The sequence below is a fragment of the Talpa occidentalis genome, unplaced genomic scaffold, assembly GCF_014898055.3.
Source record: "Talpa occidentalis isolate TD23 unplaced genomic scaffold, MPIMG_talOcc4v2.1 talOcc4.3, whole genome shotgun sequence".
NCBI lineage: Eukaryota > Metazoa > Chordata > Mammalia > Eulipotyphla > Talpidae > Talpa > Talpa occidentalis.
In genome coordinates, this window is record NW_023603184.1 from 143822167 (window position 1) to 143847841 (window position 25675).

The 25675-nt window shown below is 44.0% G+C and overlaps 1 protein-coding gene across 10 annotated transcripts in view; it reads left to right on the forward strand.

Moving 5' to 3' along the window:
- Window positions 1-25675, forward strand: part of RHBDD1 (rhomboid domain containing 1) — a 120856-nt gene that overhangs the window by 32465 nt on the left and 62716 nt on the right. For all 10 annotated transcript variants that reach the window (XR_005127677.2, XM_054700120.1, XM_054700112.1 and 7 more), the window contains one exon: window positions 24678-24766. Coding sequence is in view for 9 of the 10 variants with exons in the window: in XM_054700120.1 (XP_054556095.1) it covers window positions 24678-24766 (89 nt within the window). In the remaining variant the exon portion in view is untranslated. The remainder of the gene's footprint in view (window positions 1-24677; window positions 24767-25675) is intronic.

Here is a 25675-nt window from a genome sequence, read left to right on the forward strand (position 1 = left end):
CAGGCCTCTGTAATAGCCCCCACAGAGTTTGCTGCATGTTTTCAAGCTCTTCTTCCTATGACAATAAATTAGCAATAACATTTATGTAAAGAGAATAGCATATAGTACATCAACATTCCTTTTTTATTATTCAGCCTAGAAGAGCTGCTTTTGCAGCTCATGAGAGTGTTTTGAGCTAATGTTTGATATGGGAAATCTCTACATACAAGTTGCAACTTCAAGGCTTTTCAAGTTTTCTTGTGCAGTGGCTGATCCTACATGTTCTTTGAATTGATTTCAGAGTCATCAATGATCTTTAGCACAAGATTTGTTTTCTTCACTGATATCAAGAGTTTGTATTGAATCCACAAGACATTTAAGTACTTGACTAATGTTCTCATTCAGTCTTCACTGATTGGATTACCAGAAATCCAAGAGCTTATTTATCACCTTTGTTGACAATATTTGATATGGTTTGAGATATTTCTATTGAGCGTTACAATCACAGGGATCCTGATAAGGTTTTTTTTCCAGGAGTCTCAGAAAAGGGACACAGATGACGCACTTTGAGTTGCAAATACTGTCACAGGAGAATTTGTGTATTATTTCTCTTTTAACTGTTATTAATGGGAACTGAACTTTCCACTTACTGTTTTACCTGCTTCTTGATTAGAAGAATTTTCCAGACAGTGGGTCCTGACACCAGCACGATCACTCTCTATCACGGTGTGGTCTGGCCTAGTGCACTTGGGAGTCTTTAGGACTTCTCCTGTGCCTCCTGGTACAGTTCTAGTTGAGGGCACCCAGTGGGTATTAGGAGTCTTTCTAGAAGCCATTTCTACATTGTAGTGACTAGCAATGAATCAACTATGTTCCAGAATAACTGGAACCACATAAATATGAACCACATAAATAATCTCCACTGAACCCAACCTAAATGTATCTTCAACTCCTCTTTACATGAATCTCAAAGTGACTGTGGCCACCTACGTGCTACCTGGCATGGACAGAGCGTGACAGGGGGAAGCTGCAGTGAACAGAGATAGCAGTTTTCACTGATTGTGGTTAGGATAGCTCCTTTTCACAGACTTTAAAAAAACATGTGGCCATGTGAACACATGACTGGGACTCTTCCCACAGCTCTGAAGGACCGCTGGCAAGTGAGAGGCCTGACCCTTTATGAGCTTCTGGCAAATTCATCTGTGGGTTCTATTGCAAGAACTGTCCCAGTGATGCCTCTGGGGAAGGGAAGGGAATGAAACTGAAGAGGCCTCTAGACTGGGGCCAGATGAAGGGGACTAAGAGCAAGGCATTTTGGCAAGTTTAAAAACTGAGAGCCGTGTGAATGGGAGCTGGTATCAGAAGACAAGGTGTTGGAGTTTGTCTTATGAACATGGCCCAGAGCCTGTCTGTGGTAGTATGGAGGAGGAATGGGGGACAAGAAGGTCATTGGAGGTGAGGCGGCTAAGGTGTGGATCGTTGCTCTACATGCGCAGGTTGTAGGAGGCAGAGCTGAAGATAGGTTATTCCAGAGTCTTCCGTGCCCTTTGGGAAATGGCAGCCAGCATCTGTACTAGTTTCTCATTGCTGCTGTAACAAATGACCACACAACTTGGTGGCTTAAACCAACAGAAATTTGTTCTCCCATGGTTTTGGTCTCAGATGGGGATTTACACCTTCAGCTTTCCTGCATCTCCCGCATGTTAGTGACAGGTCGCGGGACTACTCAGCCTCCATCACGTAAGCCAATTCCTTATACTGTGTGAATGTATCAATTAAATATAAAAGATCTAAATAAACTGTGAACATGTATGTGTGTATATATAAATGTGCAATTTGTATATCCATTCTGTGGTCCTGATACAATCAGTGAAAGGACCTAGAGTTTCTACAGTTGCTTTTGACCTGAAATCTCTTGCTTTTTCTTTTTATGGATCCTGTGAGATCCTTTTATATTTTATTTCTTTTTTTCATTCTTCAATTATGAGGGACCAATAACTCATTGATTTAGAGCTTGACATCTCACATGTAAGGAGGGAGTCATCGTGGGTGATTCTGAATTACACCTTAAGTCAAAGAGAAATGTTTGTTCCCTCCTGTGTCTGTGTTTTGGGGGCCATTACTAAGTATTGACTAGAATCAATATGTTCCCCCGTCCCCCAGGGTTTTCACAATTTAGTGAAAGAGAAACATAACAACTAACTGAAAGAAAGCAGAAGGAAGAGATTTTAGTTCAGTAAATGCAGAGGAATAATAAAGGAGGCTAATTGGCTCTGATTGGAGAAATTAGGGGACTTCCCAGAGGAAGTGGCTATGAGCATTGAGTGTTGGGAAATAATAGGGCAGATGAGAAGGCAGACTACTCTTCGTTTGTGATGCGAACGAAAGGGGACAAAAACGAGGCATTGTGGCAAGTTTACAGAACAGCAAGAGATCTGTCCACACATGCTCACAGGTGTGGAGCTGGCAGTGTTCTCCGAAGATTCCCTGAGCTGTCCCTGCAACACACATGTGATTTGTCTGTTCCAGTTCCAAGGCCCCAGGGCCCAGGCACATGTTCTAAAACGGACTGTAAGAGAGAGATCAGGGTAACCATTTAGTGCCCCAAATTCACTTGACAAAGGCACCTTTTAACATTAGCTTTGAAGCAGTCTCTGCAGAACAAGTGTCCTTCAAGGCACATTCTGTAAATATTGGCCTGGCGGGGCCCAGTGAGGCTGCAGCGTGCAGCGCGGAGGGCCTTGGATGGCTGGTCAGTGAGTTCAGGCCTTGCCATAGTCTGATAGACATGCAGCCCTGACTTCTCAGGAGGTTTAGAAGAGGACACCAGGAATATGTCAAGATATGACATTCGTCGGTAGGAGTCTGGTTAGCTGTTGATTGCGATAGATAGGTGTGTCTCATGTAAACGGCTGCTGCTTGTTAAGCTAGAGTTGAATAATTATATAAGATCAGCATCATTTTTTGCCGTCAGTGGCAGAGACTTGAATTGGCCGGACTTTGCCACAAAGAGGACGGGCTATGATCACAGATTCCTACTCACTCATCATGGTGTTTTGTTAGAACAAGTGTTGTGTGCTGACCAGGCTCACTGCTGCTGGGGCTGGCTCCCAGAAGGGCGCATGTCTGCCTACTCAGACACCCAAGCCAAGAATGCTAACAGCAGTTGATCAGTTATAAACAGCATTATTAATAAAGTCCTTAGAAAATTCACAGAGAAAGGGATTGTCTAGAGCAAAGGAGAGAAAGGCATAAAAGTTAACGTTTCCAAATGAAAGTGTCATATTGCCTTCTAAATCTTTTCAGAGTAGAAGTATCTCCAACAGCTTAGCAGAAAATAAAACAAAACCCCGAGCAGATAAGAGGCAACACACATGCTTTGGGGGCTTGCACAAGCACATGGCCAATGTGTCCATCCAGTGATAGCCAGGCAGAATCTGGCTCTGGAAAGAAAGCTCTTTTCACAAACAGGCGGGTGGGTGACTGTTCCCGGGGTGAGGGCCTTGTCTCCTCTGGGCTAGGGCAGTATATGACAACTCTTGAGGAGAGAGATGTTGCTGCCTGGGATTTTGTTTATCAAGAAGTTATGCCTATTATGTCAATTTTAGCAAAGATTGGTCAGCACTGGGCATCATTTTAAAAAGGGAGACTTGGTGGGTGTGGTATGATGCTGCCGAGCTGTTCAGAGAGAGAGAGAGAGAGAGAGAGAGAGAGAGAGAGAGAGTGTGTGTGTGTGTGTGTACAGGCATTGATTGGTAGATTGTCCTAGGTGGATATTTTCTAAAGAGTTGGTTTTCTGTTTAAATGGCATGATCATATCTTTTGTCTTGGTAGTTACGGCTCTGTTGGTTTTTCTAGTAAGCTTGCATGAAAATGTAGGTAGAGTTGGTACTCAGCCTCTGTTTTACTTTGTAGAAACATGTTTCTGCATCTAGTTAAGGAGCAATTTGAATTGACACCCCCTGGACTGACCAGAGCAGATTTTGGCAAGTGGGGAAACTTTTCCTCCAAGGTCCTCAGATGACCATTCATGCATTTCCTCCCTCCCCCTTATAGGCCCCAGAGAGGAAAGTTCTGTGAGTCCTGTAAAAGAGTTAGTTAATTTGTCCGTCTCCCATGAGGGCTTGCAGTTCAACAGAACTCAAGGGGACAGCAGCACTTAACTGAAACAATTCCCTTGAGTTGGATTTTTTGGGATGAGAATGAGAAATTCTAAGTCAGGGAACTTTCCCTCCCACTGTAATTGGAACTCTCTGAGGGACAGAGGTGGTATAAATCATCTCTCTGGCCCTGAAGTACAAGCTGTGGAGAAAGAAGGCCCAGTCCTGGGCTGGGCAGTGACCAGGCCCATCACTGGCCACTGGAGGAAGATCTGAGCCAAACAGGAGGTATTTTGAGAAAAGACAACTTTATCTGCCTCTGAGATTTCCTCAGTTATTCCTTTTAAGAGATTCAGATCAACAGCTTCTTGAAAAAATTGCTTCAATTACATAATTAATTCAGCTGTAGTAAAAAGAAGTAGCTCAGCGAAAATATAAGCTAACTTCTCAGCTCTTTATTGAAAGAACAACATCCCCATTGTAGAAAAATTGAAGATTTACAAATGTGTGATGAGGAAAACAGATTGGCCACTGTCTCTGACAGAGACAACAGTTAGCGTCTGCCTCACACACCCTTCCCCTCACACACAATTATATTTTCTATTTTTTCCTTAACTTGTAAGTACAGTTCTTCAGAAGCCTCAATTTAAATGACTGCATGATGATTCCTGTTGTGGTTCCTTCAATTTATTTTCTCATTCTCTAACTTTACATATTTAATTTTACACACTGATTTTACTGCCAAATCATTCAAGTGGCAAGCGAGGCTGTCTGTCAGAGCATTGTTTGCCAGTCTTGGCTCCCAGGCCTGAATATGTCCTTGAAGCAGATTCCCAGAAGCAGAATCATGGGTAAAGATTTGGAACTGTTATCACAGCTCTTTTATGCATATCTCACCAACTTGCGTTCTATAAGTTCTGACTTGCCAACAGCACATAAAAGTGCCACTTCTTGGCTAGTCTGAATATTAAGTTTTTTTGAAATTTGGTATGTAATAAAAATTATTCTGTGCTGTTATTTGCAGTTTTTGCATTACTGAAATGGGACAACTTTTCAATTCCTTTTTGGTACGTTGTGTTCTCTCATGTGATTTGTCTGTCTGTGTCTTCTGCCTGTTTTTAAGAAGTTGTGTTGTTTCAGTGTTAATGGTGATATGAAACACCAAGGGGTCCTTCTTACTGGGTTATAGTTACTGGGAGACCTGAACTACACAGTGTAAGGTCACGGTCTGTAAACAACAACGTAGACAATGCCTATTGCAAATTTCTTTTTGGCTGATGTTCATGGGAAACATTTACTCAAAATTGTAGCTAAGAATTTTTACACTGAAAATAAATGAACATGATCAGTTGTTTGGAGTGGCAGGTCAAAGGCATAGGTTTTACTTCTGTATGTATTTCAAATATTTTTTTAAAATTAAATTTGCAGAAAAATTGTGAAGATATATAGAAAAGTTCCCATATGCTAACCCACAGATGTCGCCTAGTTTTGACATCTTAACATTTACTATAATTGATAATTAATATTGAGATCATTAACTAAAGTCCATTCTGTATTGAGATTTCCTGAGTTTTTATCTAATGTCCTATTTCTGTTCCAGAACCTCATCCAGGATGCCACACAACAGTTTCCATATCTCCCCACACTCATGTCTTATCTCAGGCAGCTGTCACAATACACTGTAGGCTGAGTGGCTCAGACAACAGAAATTTATTTTCTCAGGGTTCTAGGAGCTAGAAGTCCAAGATTAAGGTTTCACGATTCCAGCGTGATCACTTTTGGGGAGAACTCTCCTGACTTGTAGGTCACTGCCTTCTCACATGGCACAGAGACAGAGAATAAGGTCCCTGGTGTCTCTTCTTAAAAGGGCAGTAATCCCATCATAAGGGTGTCACCTCCATGACCTCATCTCAACCTAATTATTCACCAAGGGCCCCTTTCCCAGCGCCATCCCACTGGGAGTGAAGACTTCAGCACATGAACCCCATCCAGAGCAGCTCCTCTTGGTGGTGGCTGGTGATATCTTCCTAAGGAGTCACGCAGCATTGTTCCCAACTGTCCACGCATATTCACATTTGCTTCCGCTCATTGGCCCTGGTGAGATTCAGAAACCGTGTTCAGTTACCCCCATAGTATGATTCCTACTATGGGGGTACTGTCTTCCATTAATTGGGCAGCCTGGCTGTGGTTCCATTTTAAAATGTACACATCATATTCAGAGGTAGATTTGAGAAATTTCCATCCCAACGGAATGCACCAGCTCGGAAGACTCCTGCTGTCAATAAATTAGACCTTATTTAGCGCCTGCTCTACCCAACTGGCTGCCTCAGAACAGACCAGAGCAGTAGGTAGAAATAAAGAAGCAGCTGTTTTTCCCATTGAACACTAAGTTGCCTGGAATAAGGTTCACTACCCAGGTTGAAACTAATTGGCCACCATGCTGTGATGTAATTGTGGGCGTGTGGGTAATAGCACCTGCCTAATCTGTGTTTAACTAATGGCTGGTTGCTATCAATTCTGGTGACTTAGTGGCAGGTGTAAGACTTGAGTTTACAGTAATGATGTCTCAGGTGATGGTGACTAGAGGTTATATTAAAACAAGAACCTTTTTTACCATTTTGAGGGAGACTTGTATTCCTGGGTTAAAAGGTGGTATCAGTAAGTGCATCTTGTTTTAAAAAAAATTTAAATAAGCCCATCTTAGTAAATTGATGAGCCCTGTGTATTGTGTCTTCTAGAAAAAAACTTTCGTTTTTTTAATCTGAAAAGTTAATTACCAAATGTAGCAATTATTTTGACTTATTTTTTTCTTGCTAATATTTTTTTCATTAAAAAAATAATGAACCTTATGAAGAATATTTATTTCCCTTTGGAGTATTTAGAATATGCACTTTGGCCTATGGGATTTTTTTTTTTTTCAGGAGACACTATTGGAGATAAATGTTATACAATTAAATATTCACTCCCAACTAATAAGATGATAAATCACATCTCTGGAGATTTCTAATGTATTTATTTAATTTTTCCCATTTCGGTATAAGAAGCAGTGTTTTTAAATAGAAAGTTCTTTATATTTGCTAATTTCCCTCTCCTCTTCTGCAATATTAAGTGATTTTTAGTTAAAAGTCATGGGAGTTAAATAGGCAAGAGAACTGTTTTCCATTTACATTCAGGTTTGGTTCAAATTATGCAAAATGAAGACAGTCACTGCTATGAATTGAAATCATTAGTACATCAATTATTCTGTGATAACCAGCTGAGAACAGGCTGTAGAATGCACGGCGAAGGTTTCTTCCATTTCAAGTTGGCTTCTCATTAGCCTGTATGAGAGAGAAAATCATTCGATTCTAATTTATCTCTCTTTAAATGGACATTGTTCCCCTCTGAATTTGAGAGAAGAGCATTTTAATTTTGTAGCCATTTATAACACACAGGTCAAATAAATAACAAGTTTTATTGCTAGCAATATATATCTCTGCTATTTAAATTGCCTGGTTTCTTGATTCTGTGACATGTTTCCTAACTGCCCCCCCATACTTTTTTCCAGATAAAATAGACCATAACTTAAAGATAACATAAAAATGAGGGGGAATAAGGGTTCTTTTCCACAACCAATTTCTTATAGATTGTATTTAGAATATTTGAAAAACATCAGAAAAATGTCGGAATATGTGAGGAAAGATTTTAGTTCTTGAGTTGGGAGAAAATTTCTAAGCATAAAGACAATGACCATAATCTCAAAAGCAAATGCAACAAAAATTTTTTTCCAGATCCAAATATATTATCAGTCAAAAAGAGAAAAGCACAAAATAAACAGAAGAATGAGGGTTACTTCTTTGTGATGAACAATGCTAACTGAAAGAAAAAGTCCAACAGGCAAATCAGCAAAAGTCATAGACAATTTACAGAAGAAAATTAATCAGTGACTAATAGCTGTAGAACTCTAAAAATTCACTTTTAACCAACTATAAGAAAATTACAATTAGCTGTTTTACGTGTTAGATTAAAAAAAATTATCACTGTTACCAAGGGCTCTGAAATGGGAGTTTATACTTTTGATGGAATTGTATATTGGTGCAAACTTTCTGCAAAGCAGTTTGATGATATGTACTCAAGAGCAGTAAAAAGTTTATACCCTTTAATGTAGTAATTACCTTTCTAGGAACCTGTCCCAATTATAAAGAACCAAAAAATGCAGAAAAAGATTGACATAGGAAAATTGGAAACCACTTAAATGTCCAATAGTAGGTAAATGATTTAATAAATCATAATGTAATGAAATATCTAGCCATTAAAATAATATTTCAGAGATTCTTTTAATGGAATTACAAAATTTTTAATATAAGGGTAAAAGTTGAATTAATAGCATTATATTTCCAGTTTTTCCGAGAGTCACAAAAAGGGGTAGAGAGAAACACATAACACTTTTATTAGTAGTTAATTCAAGGTTATGGAATTATTTATCACCTTTTACCTTTCTTCGGTCAAGTTCCCTAGAGTGAACATGCATTACTTACAGTAGAAAAATTTAGTTATTAACATAAATATATAGTAGCATATTTTCAGAAATCTCAATTAACTTTCCCGAGTTCTGAGAGGGTAGATATGTCATCTATCTGTTGTCTGTTTCTCCTCCGTGCTTGGTATGCCATAGGGACTCAAGGGCAGGAGTCTAGAGTGGACAGTGTGGAAAGAAGTCAGATCCAAAACCTAGGTGCAGAACTAGAAGGCAAAGCCTGGGATCCAGATATGAGAAAGGGGAAGACTGAGCATTCAGGAGAACTGAAAAGACATCTCAGCATGAGGGGTGGGCAGCCGAAGTGCTTCCTGATGTCATCTCCTGCCAGGACCCTGTGGGTTCTGCTCACTCCATAGGAAGGCCCAGGTCCCACGAAGAGAACGTGGACTATAGCATTAGGGTACAGGCAGCTGCAGACACCTCCAGAGAGAGCCCATGTTCTTTGATCACAAGTAATAGTAACAACTAAGAATGAGTAAAAGGAAAAAACAACTCCAATAATCATAACCACTTGGAAATTTAAATAACTTCCTGATAAGAGGAAATTTCAAAAGACTTTAGAAATGAACAGTGAGGACATTTCTTATCAAACCTGTGGACTGTGGCAAACTCTTAAGAGTAATGTAGAAAGAAAATTTTAAAAGTCAATAACTTAATCCCTCAATTTAGGAAGCTAGAAAAGAAATAAGTGAAAGATTAGAAGAAAATGGGATTGGCACTGATAAAAGCTAATTTTAGTAAACTGAAAAGGAAAACATGATAGAATTAATCATTGAAGAACTGGACCTTTGGAAAGACAAAGCAAATAGGCAAACTCATGTGGCATGTTTAGTTAAGAAAATGTGAAGGAAAATTTGAAATAGTAGATATGAAAAATGAGATGTAAGTGTACATGTAGGGGAAGATCAGCTTCTAGAAGTCTATGTTTTGAGGGGGAGTAGATTTCCTGTTTTAAGAGATCACAGGTTTTTGTTTCATTAAAGCTTTGGACTAATATTGTTAAAATCAAATTCCCTGGGCCTCCCCAGTGGCGCAGCGGTTGAGCACTGGGCTGCAAAGCTGCCCTCAGTCTCTGCAGCACCGCTTCGATCCCCGGCCAGCCAGCGAGGGTCCCACATGGCACGCAGACCTCTCCTGCCACACCCGCTGGTCCCCTTAGCAGTGTACTTCGGTCCTTCTGCCTGCTCTGCTCCCTGCTCTGGCTCTGGTGAATTCTCTCACCCTCCTGCGCTTCTGACTGTACCCAGTGCTTGTATAAATAAATAAATAAATCTTTAAACAACAACAACAACAAATTCCCTTTTTAATAGAAATGATAATGAAGATTTCATGATACAAATAACATTTCCTCTATCGTTTTGAAAAGGTCTTTTGTCTCTCTCTGATGAATTCCTACACAGTTGTGTCAGAAGTTGTAGAGTTTGTTGGATCCATCCCTACTCGGAGAACACTCCACTTGTAGGGTCATATTTTAGTGAACCAGTTAATTTACTTTGAGGGTGGTTTACATTCACTGTGTGATGTGTACCAAGCAATCTGGAACTGGGAGCAAAGGGTTGCATTTTCTCCTATTTCTCTCAAGTGCTTTTGTGAAGTGTGATGCCCCAGTGGGTAAAAATACTTCAGGACTTGCTAATGAAAGACAGTGTGTGCAGAATCTGCTTCTCTAGCACATATTTTTATAGATGTTGAAAATGCTGTTGTCAAACAGTATTTTAAAAACTGTCAGGTGCGTGTGTGTTTCAAATGAGTTTTAAATAATTCAGTACTACAAAGGCGGCAGAGAAATGACTTTATAAACTCAGTGTTCTTTTGTACTGAATATACAAGAAGAGTCTATGAATTAAAAATGAACACTGTGTGATCCATCTTTTTGCTAATAACCAGTGTAGTGTTGATAGAAATTTGCTGTTATAGTGTTTTAGTTTTTATTTTTTATTTGGGTGTTTTCCCAGTAGAAATTACCTTAAAGTCAGTTCAGCATAGTTGCTGCTTATAGTGAAGTAGGTTTCCGGTAGCCTTGTCCGGTTTATCCAACTGACAGTGACTCAGGACCGTCTCTTTCCCTCTGCTTCCCTCCCATGTGCTGCTGAATGGACCTAAAGCGAGATTAGTCGTGGGAGATTGTTTACTGAGAGTAGGTGTGAGGGGCCTCAGACCTTGCCCATCCAGCCAGTTCGCTGGTGAGCAGCTTTGTGGACAATTGTGAGTCCCCAGTGCAAGAGTCTTCCTGGGAGTGAGAAAGTAGGCTTAGCAGTTATCACGAGGCTTGGCCACATTCTTTTTGCCTCATAACCCAGTGATCTCATTTTTCTCCTGAGCTTCCTGGTCCAGGGTTTTTTTTTTAAGGAGTGACACAGGAAAACTTGTTTATATGTGGAGACTAAACGGAATATATAGCACCGTGTACAGTTCTTCCTTTTGCCAATGAAGAATGGTGGCTTTTTTGAGGGCAGAAAAGTTTTCTTCTTTATTATCATCACTATCATGACTGCTGTTTATTTTTATTTTCCTTATTCAGGTACTTCACACTGATAATAGTGGTATTGGCCATATTCTGGAATTTTCAGATCTCTAGTCTGAGAATCTTAGAGTTAGGAATTAAATACTCATATGGCCTACGATTGAAGGTATATTTGCAGGACTTGGAAATGGCTGAACCGCAGCCACGATTGGAGGGTTGTAGTTACTTAGATACAGGAAGGGTGAGAACACCTGTTTTGGGTTGCTGTTATCACTGCTAAGGCCTGAGTTTGATCCCCAGCCAGGGAGCTAGGCACATGGCACAGCAGACTTCTCCTGTCTCGCCTGCTGCTCCCCTCAGCAGTGTATTTTAGTAGATCAGCCTGTTCGGTTCCCCACTCTGTCTTTGGTGAATCCTCTCACTCTCCTGCCCCGCACCTCTGGTCCACACCTTAGTTCTACTAACAAAAAAAACCTTTTTGCATGTGATAATAATTTCAGATTTGCCCTAAGAAACAGAAGTTCATTTAAAATTCATAAATTCACTCCAGTGTCTCCCTGAGTCCTCTGCAGGCAGTTGCCGTCAGGTGTCTTGAGCTGCTGATTCCACACTGTCCAATCCACATTGTTATAGAGTCTGTTCAGGTACACCCCCACTGAGTGGCTCTGCAGTTGGGTTAAAAAGACTCGTGAAAGCTGTAGTTCCCCACTTGGGTGGAGGTGGGCTTCCTATGCTCCTTGTCATGCGAAGATCCTCATCATTTTACATGATGTAGTTCTAGGTCCCCTTTGATCTGGATTTTGTAGATTTTTGTATGTTGGTTTCATTTGAGTTTTCTTAAGGCTCAGCTCAGAATCAACAGTGCAAAAACGGTTGGATGGGTAACGCAATAAAAGATCTTAGAAAGTAGTAAAGGAGATTAAAACCACCAAGTAAAGCTCTTCTTTTAGTATATTTGAGGAAGGATTGCATTGGTTTTTGGAAAATTTTGTTGAGAAATGTGACTTAGAAATCAGAGTAGATGATTTCATCTTTTGGAAGTATCTTTTGTGGGTCAATACCATTACTCTTGTGTTACATGAGCAGTTCTATGGCTGTTAGTCATAGTTTTGGAGTCCTGATCTCATGTTCTGCTGTGCAGATTACACATCCTAATTTTATTTTCCCACATGCGTGGAGACTGCTCAACGATGGGCAGAAGGTGTGTCCAACAGTCAGGGAGGGGAGACTGGGGATGACAGGTTTGGTGCCAAATCCTCCTTTCATCACACATTTATTGAGCGCTGCTCGAGTTTTCTCCCGGCTCTCCATTCCCTAGTCCTTGATTTTTACTCCTCTAAGTCTCAGTTACTTGTCTATAAAGTGAGGCCAGTAGGAATACCCATCTCATGGACTTATTGGGGATTGATGAAGACAACACAGGGAAAAAGCCTGAAATCAGTGTCTGACTTTTGGGAATTGCTGCCACCTTGTAGGGTAAATGAATTAATCAGGCTTTTCATGCCACTAGCCTCTGGCTGTCACATGCCAGAGCGTCGGTGTGGGGCACACGTGTCTGATGGTCACCTGGAATGCATGTGTAAATGCACACCTGAGCCTAGAGTCCAGGGATATAGGGTGGCATCACACAGAGACAGAGGACGTCTGTGAGAGGATGAGGAGCATGACTACAGAAGAGGTGAGACCACAAGAGAACGCCAGAGAACCCAGAGAAAGAGTGTAGAGATTTGAGGGGGTGGGGGTGGAGACCAGGAGGCTTCGTTGTCTGCCTGCCTTCTTGCCTGCCAGCCTCTCCCTGTGTACCTAGTTCAGATGTGGGCAGTTCGGGGCCTTGAGCAGTGTCATCAGGGTTCTTTCTCATCTCCTGACTGTTTTTAATCCTGTGTTAGTTTCTGTGTAAGTACCTATTGCTGTGAAACAGTTCTCTTCAGTGCAGTGGCTTAAAACAACAAGCATTTATTATCTCACGGTGTTTATGGGGCAGGAGGTCAGGCACAGCTTATCTGGCCATGACCTTCATTTGCTGACAAGACTGCAACAGAGGTATCAGCACTGAGGTCTCATCACAAGACTTTACTGAAGAGGGATCTGCTTCCAAGGGTATGTGGGTTTTGAGAGAACTCTATTCCTTGTGGGTTGTTGGACTCAGCCCACTGAGAACTGTCAGCCACAGGCTGTCACTTATACCTCTCCATGCACCTCATCACAGCCAGCAAGGACAGTTGTGCTAGCAAGGTGGAAATTGTAGCCTCATGTCACACAACCAGGGCAGTGGCATGCTGCTAGAACCAAGTCACAATTTCCACTCATGCTCAGGGAGCAGGTGAAAAAACGAGCTTGTCCATCCAGCCAGGTATCTGGGATCACAGGACACTGTCGTAGAGTCTTTCCTTCATCCTCAGGAAAAGCTGAGAAATGGCTTCATTCTCAGGAAAAGCTCACGCCATGTGGTGACACAGTTGACCAACAGCTTGTCTTAGGGCATCTTAAGCCTAGCAGCCTATTTCTAGAGAAATAGAGCCCCCTATCTCCTTGGCATCCATACATATACCTGTCCCCTACAGTCAACATTTTGGTTTCATACAGTAGAAATCAACTCTGGTAAATTTAACCACAAAAGGAATTACTGGAAGACCAGGTAACTCTAGAATTGTTGAGAATAGGGTAGCACTGGGCTGAGAAAACCAGTAAGAACAAGATGGACATTTATTGCCCCTGCCTCCTCCTTCACTGCTCTATCACTAGATTCTCAGGACACATGGTTCAAGTGTGGCTGGGCCCTGCGCCTGTGCCCTCGCTGCCAGGAAGGCTTACTTTGTCCTCAGACACTCAGCCTAGCAGGTTGCGTTTTATAAATGGATGCCACCGCTGGTAGTTCTGTGCTCTTGTTTAACTTTCACTGTGCTTTAGGGGCATACGGACAGAACTGCTGCAGAAGCAGTGTGGGGTGTCAAAGGCACGCCCAGGTCTCTGAGTCACATGGTGGGTGGGGCATGTATACTAGGAATTTTGATTCAGACCAGATTTAGCCACAAGTAAAATTTTCTTTTTCTGAAATTATAGGCCAGCTTTATGACCCAGTTATTCTTCCCAGTCTTTGTGTTGGATCTAGGGATTTAGAGATTACTTTAACTCTTTACTGTCATCATCTTTGGGCATGTAACATTTTTGGATATGTGGGTACACTAGCTGACTTACTGGGTTTAAGTACAAAGAACTTGGGAATCTTTTGAAATAAGTTCAAGTTTCCTTGCATGAATTTGGTGTTATACTTACTCTTGTAGGATTAGAGTAGAATATATTAAGGCCAATTTACCAGGAAGGGAAACAGATGTCACTTCGATGGGGTGGCTTGTAGAGTGAGTCGTCTTGCCTACTCTCAATTTTTTATCTTACTGGAATAATATGGCAATGGTGATTTCACCACTAGGGATTGGATTTGGGCCTAAGGTAAGTGGTCCTCGGTCTCAACACAGTAAAATCACCTGGCAAATAAAAGCAACAAACTCAAACAAACAAACAAAACAATATCAGAGACTCTCTCCAGAGCAGTTTTGCAGAATTCCTGGGAGTGGAGTCCAGGGAGCTATAACTTTTAAAACTTTTTAAGAGGCTGTAATATGTGGCTGGGGTGCGAACCAGTGAGTGAGAGCCACCCGGAACAGGCTACTCTGCATTCGTGTTACGGATTGTACACGGCCCGCAGGAAGTCATCTTCATAGCCTAGGGCTGTGACTGTCCCTGCTGTCCCTTCATCCTTGTGTGTCCCATGGATGAGCAAGGAGGTCACCTAAGCCAGTCCCATCCTAGCATGGAGAGACCCAGTGACAGAGCACGTGGGTTATCAGTTGCGGCCCCGCTTCTGACAGTACCTCTGAAAGCAGAGCTCACAGCCATGTTGCTTTGCTTGGTAACAGTAGCACATGTTAAATCAGGCCATATGCAACCTAACTTCTCTTTCATTTTGTATTTACTTTCTGGAGGTGACATACAAACAGCCATTCATGTGGTACCCAGAAGTATTTGTGTCTAGAGTGGTAGCAGATGGCGGAGCATCGCTCACGTGCCAAGTCGTGTTTACTCCACCGCGGTGCAATGTGGAAGTGATCACCTCTTTCAAATGTTCCAACTCCCCATGTGCGTTTCGGTTGTGGTGGGAGCCGTCCCGAGTATTGATTCAACACGGTGTCGATTTACTTGGAATCCTTGGAATCCATGCCTGGTGCAGGCTCATGAGAAGCACTTTGAAAAGAAATATTTTTGAGGCCCAATGATTAAAGGTCATCAATTCAGCAAACATTTAATAAGCATCTGCTGTATGCTAAGCCAGTGGGGTCCCACTGGGATCGGTGGCTTGGTCTCCCAGAGGATTTTTTTGGGAACTGCAGGTTGTTTTCATTATCAGAGTGATTAACGGGGGCGCTACTGTCATTGGCTGTGGTTCGTCGGGCTGTCCTGCAGCTTGTAGGACCCTCCCAGCAAGAAAGGCTCTGCCTGTCCCACCCTCCAAAAAAAAACCCATTGGAAGGCTATTTATGTAGGTGAAAAAGATTATCTGAGCCTAAAACCTAATTGTACTTTTCATAGAAACACAAAGATTTTTTTTTTTTCCGGCATGAATTTAATGCACGATGACTTTTCCAGGAAAATTTTAAATTGAATTGTAAATGTAACCTAAGGGAAAATTTTCCTTTGCTTTATTTAGAGTAAGCATTTGTTTACTCCAACACAGACTGTTGTCACCAGCGGACCCCCTGCATGTGGAGTTGGAGCTGCAAAAAACACATCTGTCTGCATCTGCCTGTAGTTATCCCGTCCCCCTGGGGGTCGCATGCTCGGTGCCCACAGAGCCCCACCTTCCGTCCTCCGGTGGTGGGTGCTGGTGTGGGTGCCTGTGTGGGGTGTGTTATCTGTAAATTCCATTTTGAGCGAATGGAGGGGCATACAGAAAACTTGGGCATTGAGTGCAACAAGGTAGAGAGCTGCTTGATGAAGCAGCAAGGTGTCGGTGGACAAGTGAACCCACAGGGAGGTCCAGCATGCTTGGAGTAGGCAAAGGGCCCCCTGGAGCAGCCCAGTCTGCCTGTGGGGAAGCCCCGGTAGAGAAGGCTGGCGAGCTGGGGCTTTGCTGGTGTGGAGGGTGGAGCAAAGAGGTCACGCCATGTCCTGCAGAGTGGATGTGCGGCCTGATGAATGGCACAGACTTGGGGTGCAGTAGGACTGCAGGCTGGCAGGAAAGTGAGAAAAGGCTAGAGAGGTGGATTGGGGTGCTCATATTTTCATCTAGAAACAGCAGGCACTGCCACAGACTTGAGGCTGGGATTTGGCTCGATGGGGGAAGATGGAGAGACAGGCTTGGCACAGTGGTGGTGAAGACGGCTGGACTAGGGCAAGACCACGTCACCCCGGGAGGCCTGAGCTGCAGTGGGGAGAGCCTGAGAAGTGCACGAGGAGCCCAAGGCGTCTGCCCCAGGCCACCTTGGCAGTCTCACCCTCGTGCCCTGACTCGCCGCTTCCCTCAGTGCCCCCGGGCTGGCGGGGCGGGGGTGGTGCAGATGGTGAGGTTTTGGGCAAATGGAAAGTTCTCGACAGTGAATGCGGGAGATGAGGGGTGGCACCTCTGGGGTGTGCTGCTCATGTGCAGTGTGTGACGAGGAGGAGCGCACGGGCTCACAGCTTGGATCTCGTAACTAGTGTCTGTGCCCCAGGCAGGGCTGGGTGAGGTGGGTGAGGGTGTCCTTCATTTCCCTTGGCTGTAACCTCACCTTCCTGTCGCTGTCCTTTACTTTGGCACGACCTTTCATTTCCTTTTGGAGGTTTCCATAACAACCTGGGTTCTAAAGACACTTAGTAATTCTGCACAGCTAAGGTTTATGATTTCATCTGGAGATCTGCTCATAAACACACGCCTGTGCCAAGTGGGGAATCATTCCTAACCCTTCACCCCAACAACAGAAATGTTTGGACTCATCCACCTGAGAAGAAACACTGTTCTTTGCATGAGAGCCTTGCTCGGTTTCTGTTCCTGTCACTTTTGTTTTTTTTAGAAAGAATAGTTTTGTGGTTTTTTAAAATTTTATTTATTTATTTATACAAGCACTGGGTACAGTCAGAAGTGTGGGAGGGTGAGAGAATTCATCAGAGCCAGAGTGGGGAGCTGAACAGGCAAACTGAAGAAGTACACTGCTGAGGGGAGCAGCGGGCGGCAGGAGAGGTCTGTGCGCCATGTGGGCCCCTCTCTGGTGGCCGGGGATCGAACCGGCACTGCAGAGGCTGCGGGCAGCTTCGCAGCCCAGCGCTCAACCGCTGCGCCACTGGGGAGGCCCTGTTCCAGTCACTTTTTAAAAAGATCACGAAATGACTAAAATGCTGCCATAAGAAGTTTGTAGGATAGGAAGGAGGATGTTGCCCGCACATGTTATCTGTTACTATGTGTATATATTTTATTTGAATCTTACATACGTATGTATTTGTGTGACTAATGTGTCCTTTGTATAAACATAATGGTAGAGTCATCTACAGACATCATAGGAGTAAATGAAATAAGGGAACAATATTTTGAATCATTCTTCCTTCCAACTTCCAACTTGGCATCCAATGTTTAATTGTCTTGTAGGCGTCTCTGAGAAAACACATCAAAACTGAGCTCAGACTGCCCATCTTCCCCATCTCAGCAAATGGTTTCCTCATCCATCTGTTCGCACAAGTCAGAAGCCCAGATTTCTCCCTCTCCCTCATCGCCAAGCTAAATCCATCAGCGGGTCCTTTTACCTCTGCCGCCAGAGGAGCCCCCACCTCCGCTCCTCTCCTCCGGCCCTCATCCTCTTCTAAGCTGACCTGTCTTTCCCGTGGCGCATTAGCCTCCTTTCCTGTCCTCTGCTTACACTGACCATCCAGGCCTCTCTCACATTTGTTCTTTAAAGGCCGAACAGACCACGCTTAAAAATTCTGCTCTTCAAAATTCTCCAGGGGGGCCTCCCCGGTGGCGCAGCGGTTGAGCGCTGGGTTGTGAAGCTGCCCGCGGCCTCCAGCGCCGGTTCGATCCCCGGCTGCTCCCCGGCCACTGGAGGAGGGTCCCGCATGGCGCGCAGACCTCTCCTGCCGCCCGCTGCTCCCCTCAGCAGTGTACTTGGGTCCTTCTGCCTGCTCTGCTCCCCGCTCTGGCTCTGGTGAATTCTCTCACCCTCCAGCGCTTCTGACTGTGCCCAGTGCTTGTATAAATAAATAAATAAATAAATAAATAAATAAATCTAAAAAAAAAAAAAAAAAATCTCCAGGGGCCTCCCAGTGTCCCTGTACCACAACTTCGATCCCTTCCCATGACTTTGCCTGTCTTTCCACATTCATGTCCTGCTGCATCCACATCTTCCCCTTGTCCACTGAGCTCCAGACACCTGATAACAGCCCAGTGATTTCGACCCTGCCTCACAGCTCCAACATACACACTTCCCTGCCACACGCTCCCAGCCTCACCTTTGTGCATGCTAGTTCCAAATCCTGTGGATATCACTTTAAATCCATCTCCTGAAGGAGCCATCCCAGACTCAGTTTGCAGTTACTGCTTTGTGTGTGTGTGTGTGTGTGTCTGTTTCTTTCTCTGTGTCTCCCACGAGATTGTAAGCGCCATGAAGCTATGACCACATATGTTTGTCTTATCTACTTAGTAGTCAATATCAGTTGATGAATGAATGAATGTATGTCACCTCCTTGAACCAGCTCATGGTATTATCCTGCTGCAAGGCTGCCTAGCCTGGCATCATCTGTTACCTCAAAAGCTCTTTGATAACAGAGGCTTTAACTACCTTTACAATCCCCTTGTTTTTGTCTAGATAATGTTTGTCTGGGACTCCAGTGGATGGTAGTTGTCAGCTCCCAGCCCTGCGTCTGTTGACACCCTGTTTAATTAGCCAACATGGATAGTAGTGGCCGCACAGCCAACATGGCCACCTTTGGGGTCTAGAATATTGGAAGATGGCTAAGTTTCATTTCTGCAACCAAAGGTGGCAAGTGAGTGGCACCAGGGAGATATGGTAAATAGGGAGGACATGAGACCAAGTCTCTCTTAAATTGTCATTGTCAAAAACACATGCATTGTTGAGACAGACATCAAGACAGAAACCAGGCAGCATGAGAACAGCTTCTCTCAGGAAGAAGCAGTCTTACCAAGATCTTTCCCCATGCCATTAATGTTCAGAAATCTGGAAAACTCTCACTACGTCTTGGTGCTGTAATGCCATTTTGGGACTATTTATTAAGATCTCCAATTCCCAGGACTTGTGCTTCGCTCAGTCCCTACCTGGTATGAGCTGCCTTCACAGGAGGACACTGCGGCGCGCACAGCATCAGAGGTCACTTCCAGCTGACTGCTCTCACCTTCCCCATGCCCGTGCCTTGTCCAACACCGAGTTTCCCTCAAATTACATCTTTAATATGTCATCTGTTCTGCATACACCCTGAGATTCTGTCTTAGAGTAATACATTTTCTGCTTCTGAGCTGTGCCAGAGAGGGCAGCCTCTTCAACTGTGGAAGGAATTTGCCATTTAAAAGAGGGGACCGTTATGGCTTGTCACAGCTCTCAGTCATAGCTTCATTTTGATTTCAGCAGTTGCCCAGGAGAGCTAGAACACAGCGTGACCACTTAGCTCAACCTTGCATATCATCTTTGAAAGATCAGATGATGCAGGCTTGATACGAAATAACACTGTTTGGTGTTTATATCTGCATAGAGTTTACATAACTTTAGTAATTCCTTTTTTTCCCAGCTTTCTTGAAATATCATTGATATGTAACCCCTAGTAATATCTTAATCTTGGTTTTGCTCTGAAATTACCTTTCCATCCTCATAGCCCCTTGTAAGTAATGGGGGTACAGTGTAGATTTGATTTTATTATTTTTTTTTAATTTTAGTCTTTTTCTATAAACGTGTATTGAGCCCCCATCGTGTGCTAGGAAACATGCAAGTGTTCCTTTATAGTAGAGGTCACTGGGACACAAACTAATGACTTTTCAGGTTTTTGAAAGGTGTCAGACCTCAGGTTGAAAAAGCCCAGCAAATCTCAAGGAGGGCAATGCAAACAAACCTACAACCAGAGTGAGGGTAGTAGAGTGACAGTATCTCAGAATAAAGAGAAAATCTTACAGGCCGAGAGGAAAGGCAGGCTGCCTGCCGAGGGATGAGTTTGATCGCCTTGTCTTAGCCTCAGCAGCGTATCCTGCACTTGATATCAAAGTAGGTGCTGAAACACAGACCTGTTTTGAAGTTACAGAGACCCGCAGACTTGTTACCCTCAGATTTCCACGGAAAGGATTGCTGAAAGTTGGATTATAGCAAGAAGTAGGTTATGCCTTTAGAGGGCAATAGTGCAACAAGCACTATTATGAAGCACTATTACATGTTACTAAACTTAAATAATCTAAATAGTGACTGTGTCTCTGTTGGAATTTGAGCGTGAAATGTTTTTCCCATTGAGTGTGTGAGTATAGCATGTACCACAGGACGATGTTGTCGTCAGCAGTTGCCCCCAGAGACGCCAGTTGTCCCCAGATTCCCGTCTCCTAGTGCCTTTGTAGCCACCGTTCTGTTGTATTAGAGCAGAAGCCTCAGACACCTGTGTCTGCTGTGTGTCTTTCATAGTGGTGATTTCCCGGGTATTTGATTTAATCTCATGTGGTTTGTTCATCGTGGCCTCTAAGTGCAAAATCCGCTGCTCAGGTTGCCTTTGGACAATGATGAAATTACCTCACAACACATTTCTCAGAACCTCTTCTATTGTTGGAGTACCTTTAACTTACTTAGACTAGGAGGTGGTCTGAAATGCTTGTTTGTGATGAGTTATTAATTAGAGGTCCATGGGTGGAATTTAAAGCCTCTGTGAGCTTCTTAAAATAATCACAGGTTACATATTTTGTGCACTTGTGGTTTTTCTGCAGACAGTATTCATGAACTTCATCAGACACTCAAAAGTGCTGAAAACCTAGGCAAGTTTAAATACTGCTGGAGTAAGGTATTGTCTACCATTAACATGGAATTGCAGTGATACTTAACTAGCTCTGAAGTCGAGATATAATGATCTGAACTTGACTGTTGGATCTGTCCATTACCTTGTGGAACTGTTGTGACCCTGATCTCTGACGATATCTCGCCAGCACAGTCAGTATTTGATCGAATTGTTAAGATTTTCTAAAGCGCGTCATGACTGGGCTATCAGAAGAAATAAAGTTCCTAAGTGACCAATTTTAGTGTTTAATAGCTTTGTGCTGTCGTTTTCTTATTGAGCATGTTTTGTGTAACACACTGTGTGTGATTGTGTGTGTCTGTGTACGTGGCCGAGGTGGGGGGCTGTGTTCAGTCACTATCTCTCCCCGTGAGATTTGGTACTGAAACAACTCTCATCTGGTGACATGTACACCTGTGCTTTTATGATACAACTGTATTGGGTGTGAGATGCTTGCATTCATGTGTCATTTCCTCATTAGGTAATTATTTATTGAATGGTGGTGTCACGACGCCCCTGCATTAGGTGTGGTCATGGAGAGAGTTGAGTGTGGTAGTCCTGACCCTGAGGAATTACTTTGAGGTAGGATGGAGGGTGTCAGGATGTCCCCAAATCCTCAGGCTAGGGCCTGAAACCTGGTAAGGTCAAAGGGAGTCTGTTCCTAGGAGCTGGACCTGCCTTTCCCTGCGGTTGTCAGCAATTTAATTAAGAACAGAGCAGAACATGCGCTTTCCCAGGAAGGCTGCCGGAAGCCACCAGGCCTCCTTGGACACCCCCAAAACCTCAAGGTCTATTTAGTGGGTACAGTTCTGACCACAGTCACATGGCTGTTTCCAGAGCTGGTGCATTTCAAGGTAGACCCCAGCGCTCCTCTGTGTGCTCAGGGGGCTCTTCTCCCGAGCCCAGGTCTCCTCATGAACCCACAGTGCTCCCAAGAGCAGGTCCAGGGCCCAGTCCAGTCCTGCTGGGGGGAGACAGGCCCCAGTCCCCACCTTCTGCAGCTCCGTCTCTCTCAGGACTTGGCTCTCTCTCAGGGTGAAGGGGGGTGGTTTGTCAAATGGGTACCAAGGGCATGAGTATGTTAATATATGTCTTCAAAAGCAGATGGCTCTTTTTGCATTGATGGGCTCCCCCTCATTTTTGTGAACCGTTGAGAGACTCTCAGTTTTGATTGAATGAGATGATAATCTCTTTTCATATTTAGTTTAGAAAAGAATACCTTTATAGAGCTGAAATGAAATGATAAGGACAGCTCAATTTTTGTGGAAAATGCAGAATGTTGGATGATGTGCGGTGTAGCCTCTGCTCTGCCAGCCTCCCTTCCTGAGTTATTCCCAATTATATTAGGGCAATTAGATTATAACTCAAACTTCTGAAAACCCATTTAGAGAGATAAGAAATTCATTTAGCGGTATTGTGCTCTAAATTGTAAATGAGATTCAAGATTGATCGTTTAATAGGTTGGGGTTTTAAATTGAAATTTTCTCCCATGTTATTTTATATCTATATGATTCACCATAAAGATTGGTTTAAAAAGTTTCAAAAGCATTGATGTTATTTTTTGTAGTTAAATTGCGGCTACTATTTTTAAAAAATTGATTCTGGCCTCTTCTTTGTTTCCCTCAACTGCCACTTTCCTTTCTATTCCTAGAACTGGTTGGAGAGTTTCGATTTAGCCTAAAAATAGAATAAGTACAATTTTTATTCTTTTTTTTTTTTTTTTTTTTTTGAAAAGCCCAGTTCAAGCTTTTCTTCCCTGGAAATCAGAGTCCAGTGTCTGAGCCTGTTGTTATTTTCAGCTTACCTGTGAGGTGGGCATATTTCCTTACTGAAGGGATGATGGTGTTGGAGGACTGTGACCCCCAGTGTGAGACAGAAGCAGGGGCTGTCTGGGCAGTGGTGAGTTAGCTGGCGAGTGGGAACAGGCAGCGGCACCCCCTGTTTTCCGTCTTGCTCTCCGAGCCTGCCATTGCCTGGGCTTTTTCTGAGATCTGACAAGCCTCGCTCACTCAGAGGCCACGTGGCGGAGCCTGACGGTCGCTGCTGTGGCTGGTGGAGGTGTGTTGGTTTCTATTCGATCTCTGGGAACCCTCTGAGTTGAAGACCCCACAGTGTTAACTTGCTTCCCAGGGCTCTTGCCTACCCCTCTGGGCACATGAAGTCATTCTGTTTACACACATCTCAGGTAGATACTCAGGTAGATGAGCGTCTGCCCGGTGCAGGCTCAGTCCTAGGTGTGGGGAAGACAGGTTCCAGAGCCACAGGCGTTGTGCCCTTGGAGTGCCCACTGGGCTCTGGTGACTTTGTCACCCCGCCCCTTTGGTGTTCATTTATTTGACTTTCATGTGTTTGTTTCAGCCTCTAACTTAACAGTTGACTCAGACACCGTGGCTGCCTTCAGGGAGTGTGTCCGAGAGAGAGAAAGACATGTGAGGCTGGTTGCATGTTGGAAAAGGCAGAAGCAGTGGTTCTCCACTGCTGTGGCAGGAGAGCTCAGCTCTGTAGTGGCCATAACGGGGGCGTTTGAGCCACGCCTCTTGGGCCCGTGAGCTGTGGGGGACCTGGGAGTGGTTGTAGGCGGGTGGTTTCAATGATCCAGGAAAATGCGGGCGAGGAAGGAGTGAGGCGGAGTGTTGGGACCTTGACTGCACCCGTACATGTTCTGTAGGCAGAGGCCTACATGTTCTGTAGGCAGATTTTCCCAGGGTGACCGAGTCATAAGGCCCCCTGTCTGGGGGACATGCCCCGTGCCGGATGCACTGGTGAGCAGGGAGACCCGCGGGTGATTATCTTTAACTCAGGGTAGAGTCATGTGTCGCTTAAGGTGGGGGAGGAGGGACACCATTAGGTGACTCCATTGTCGTGTGAATGTCATGGTGTGTGATCACACACACCTGGAGGGTGTGGCCTGCACACACCTGGGCTGTACGGGACAGCCTGTTGGGGACCCGCGTGTGTGAGCAGAACCGCAGTGCATGACTGTGCCTAGCCGGGCTGCCCTTGTGTTTCTATTAATAGGAGCTTGCCCATCTCAGACGCCATTTCAAGAAAAGTAGGAGTGATTTAATCCCCTACGTCATCATTCAAGCGTGACGTTTACATTTTTGTTTCTGTTTTCTGAGCAGCTGAAAGATGTGAATGTGGACACTTTAGGGACAGTGTGTGGACCTCTCGATCCTTTCTCACACGTCTCTCTAGCTCTCTGCTTCAGCAGTCAGTGGTGGATAAGAATGCAGTTATCTGCTCTCCCTGAACCCAGAGAGATGCCCTCCCTCACAGGGATGGGATCAGTCAAGGTTTAGTTCAGAGAGAACAGATCTCCTTTATGTTTTGTGAGAAGAGCTTCAGAGAAAATCTGGAAGAAGCAGAATGGCTGCCTAGACGGGTAACACTGCCCCAAAGGACAGCGTCTTGATCTTGGGGCCAGGGGCCTCTTGAGCATGTGCTGGGGCTCACTCACTATGACTCCAAAGAAATCTTCTTCGGACGAAGTTAAAGGCTGCTGGCATGAAGGACATAGCAGAGCCCATCCTGCAGGCCATGGCGCCCGACACGTGCTGGGCCCACGGGGGGTTTGTGTCCAGGCAGCAGTGCTCACCTCAGGCTCCTTCTCTCCTAGGGCTTCCTTTGCTGGACACCTGGCCGGAATTCTCGTCGGGCTAATGTACGTCCACGGGCCTCTGAAGAAAGTCATGGAAACATGCGCAGGTACCGAACAAAACCCCTTTGGCATGACAGGAAGTTAGCAGTTCGTCTTAGTGGGAACAGACCCAGCTCCGGCTTTCCCTGGGGTTCAGGGCTAGAAACTCCCTAATGGCCCCTTTTAAGCCAGGAGGTGTAACAGTGGGTATATTTCCTCACACTGCTTCAAAGAGAGGCCACAAACTAGATTTAAAACCAAGCTTTCTTAGGGAACACACAGCGGGATGTATTTTTATCCTCAGCATTAATGCAACTAACAGAAAACCATGAGTTCCTTGAAAATGTAGAAGACAAAAGCAGGCTTAAAAGAATACATTTCTTCTGTAACAGTCCACAGATTAATATATGTTACAAGCAATGGGAAAAAGGAAGAATAAATCTGTACTGCAGTGCCAGGCTCCAATATCTCAAAGAATTGAGAGTGACCACGAGGTCTGCAGTGGGCGAGATAGATATTCACGCTTGGCCGGAGTTTGTCTGTTTTCCCTGAAGCTTGACTCCCGCTTTAAAAAAAAAAATACTGCTTTTTTTTTTCCCCTTCAAAGTGATACTCAGTGAAAATGCTTCATTTAGAAATATATGAATATTTTAGACCTCTTAATTTAAAATGCTATACTGGTTTTGACTTATAAGGAAACTGTTTTTGCAAACACTTGTTTTATAAACCATATGAGTTCTAACATTTCATCTTTTATTCATGGGCAGTCTTCTGAGACTGTTTTACCTTTTCTTCAGTCATAAATAATTTGCTTCCACAGACTGTGCCAATGACTGGTGTTTGCGGGGACCGCCAGTGCCCCCCTCGTCACAGAGCTGCCCACTCTGGACTGCCGCCTGCACTGGCAGTTTGTGCTCGATGTCGGGTGGTTTCTGCGGGCATGTGGCCTCCAAGCAGATCCCTATTTCCTGCACTTG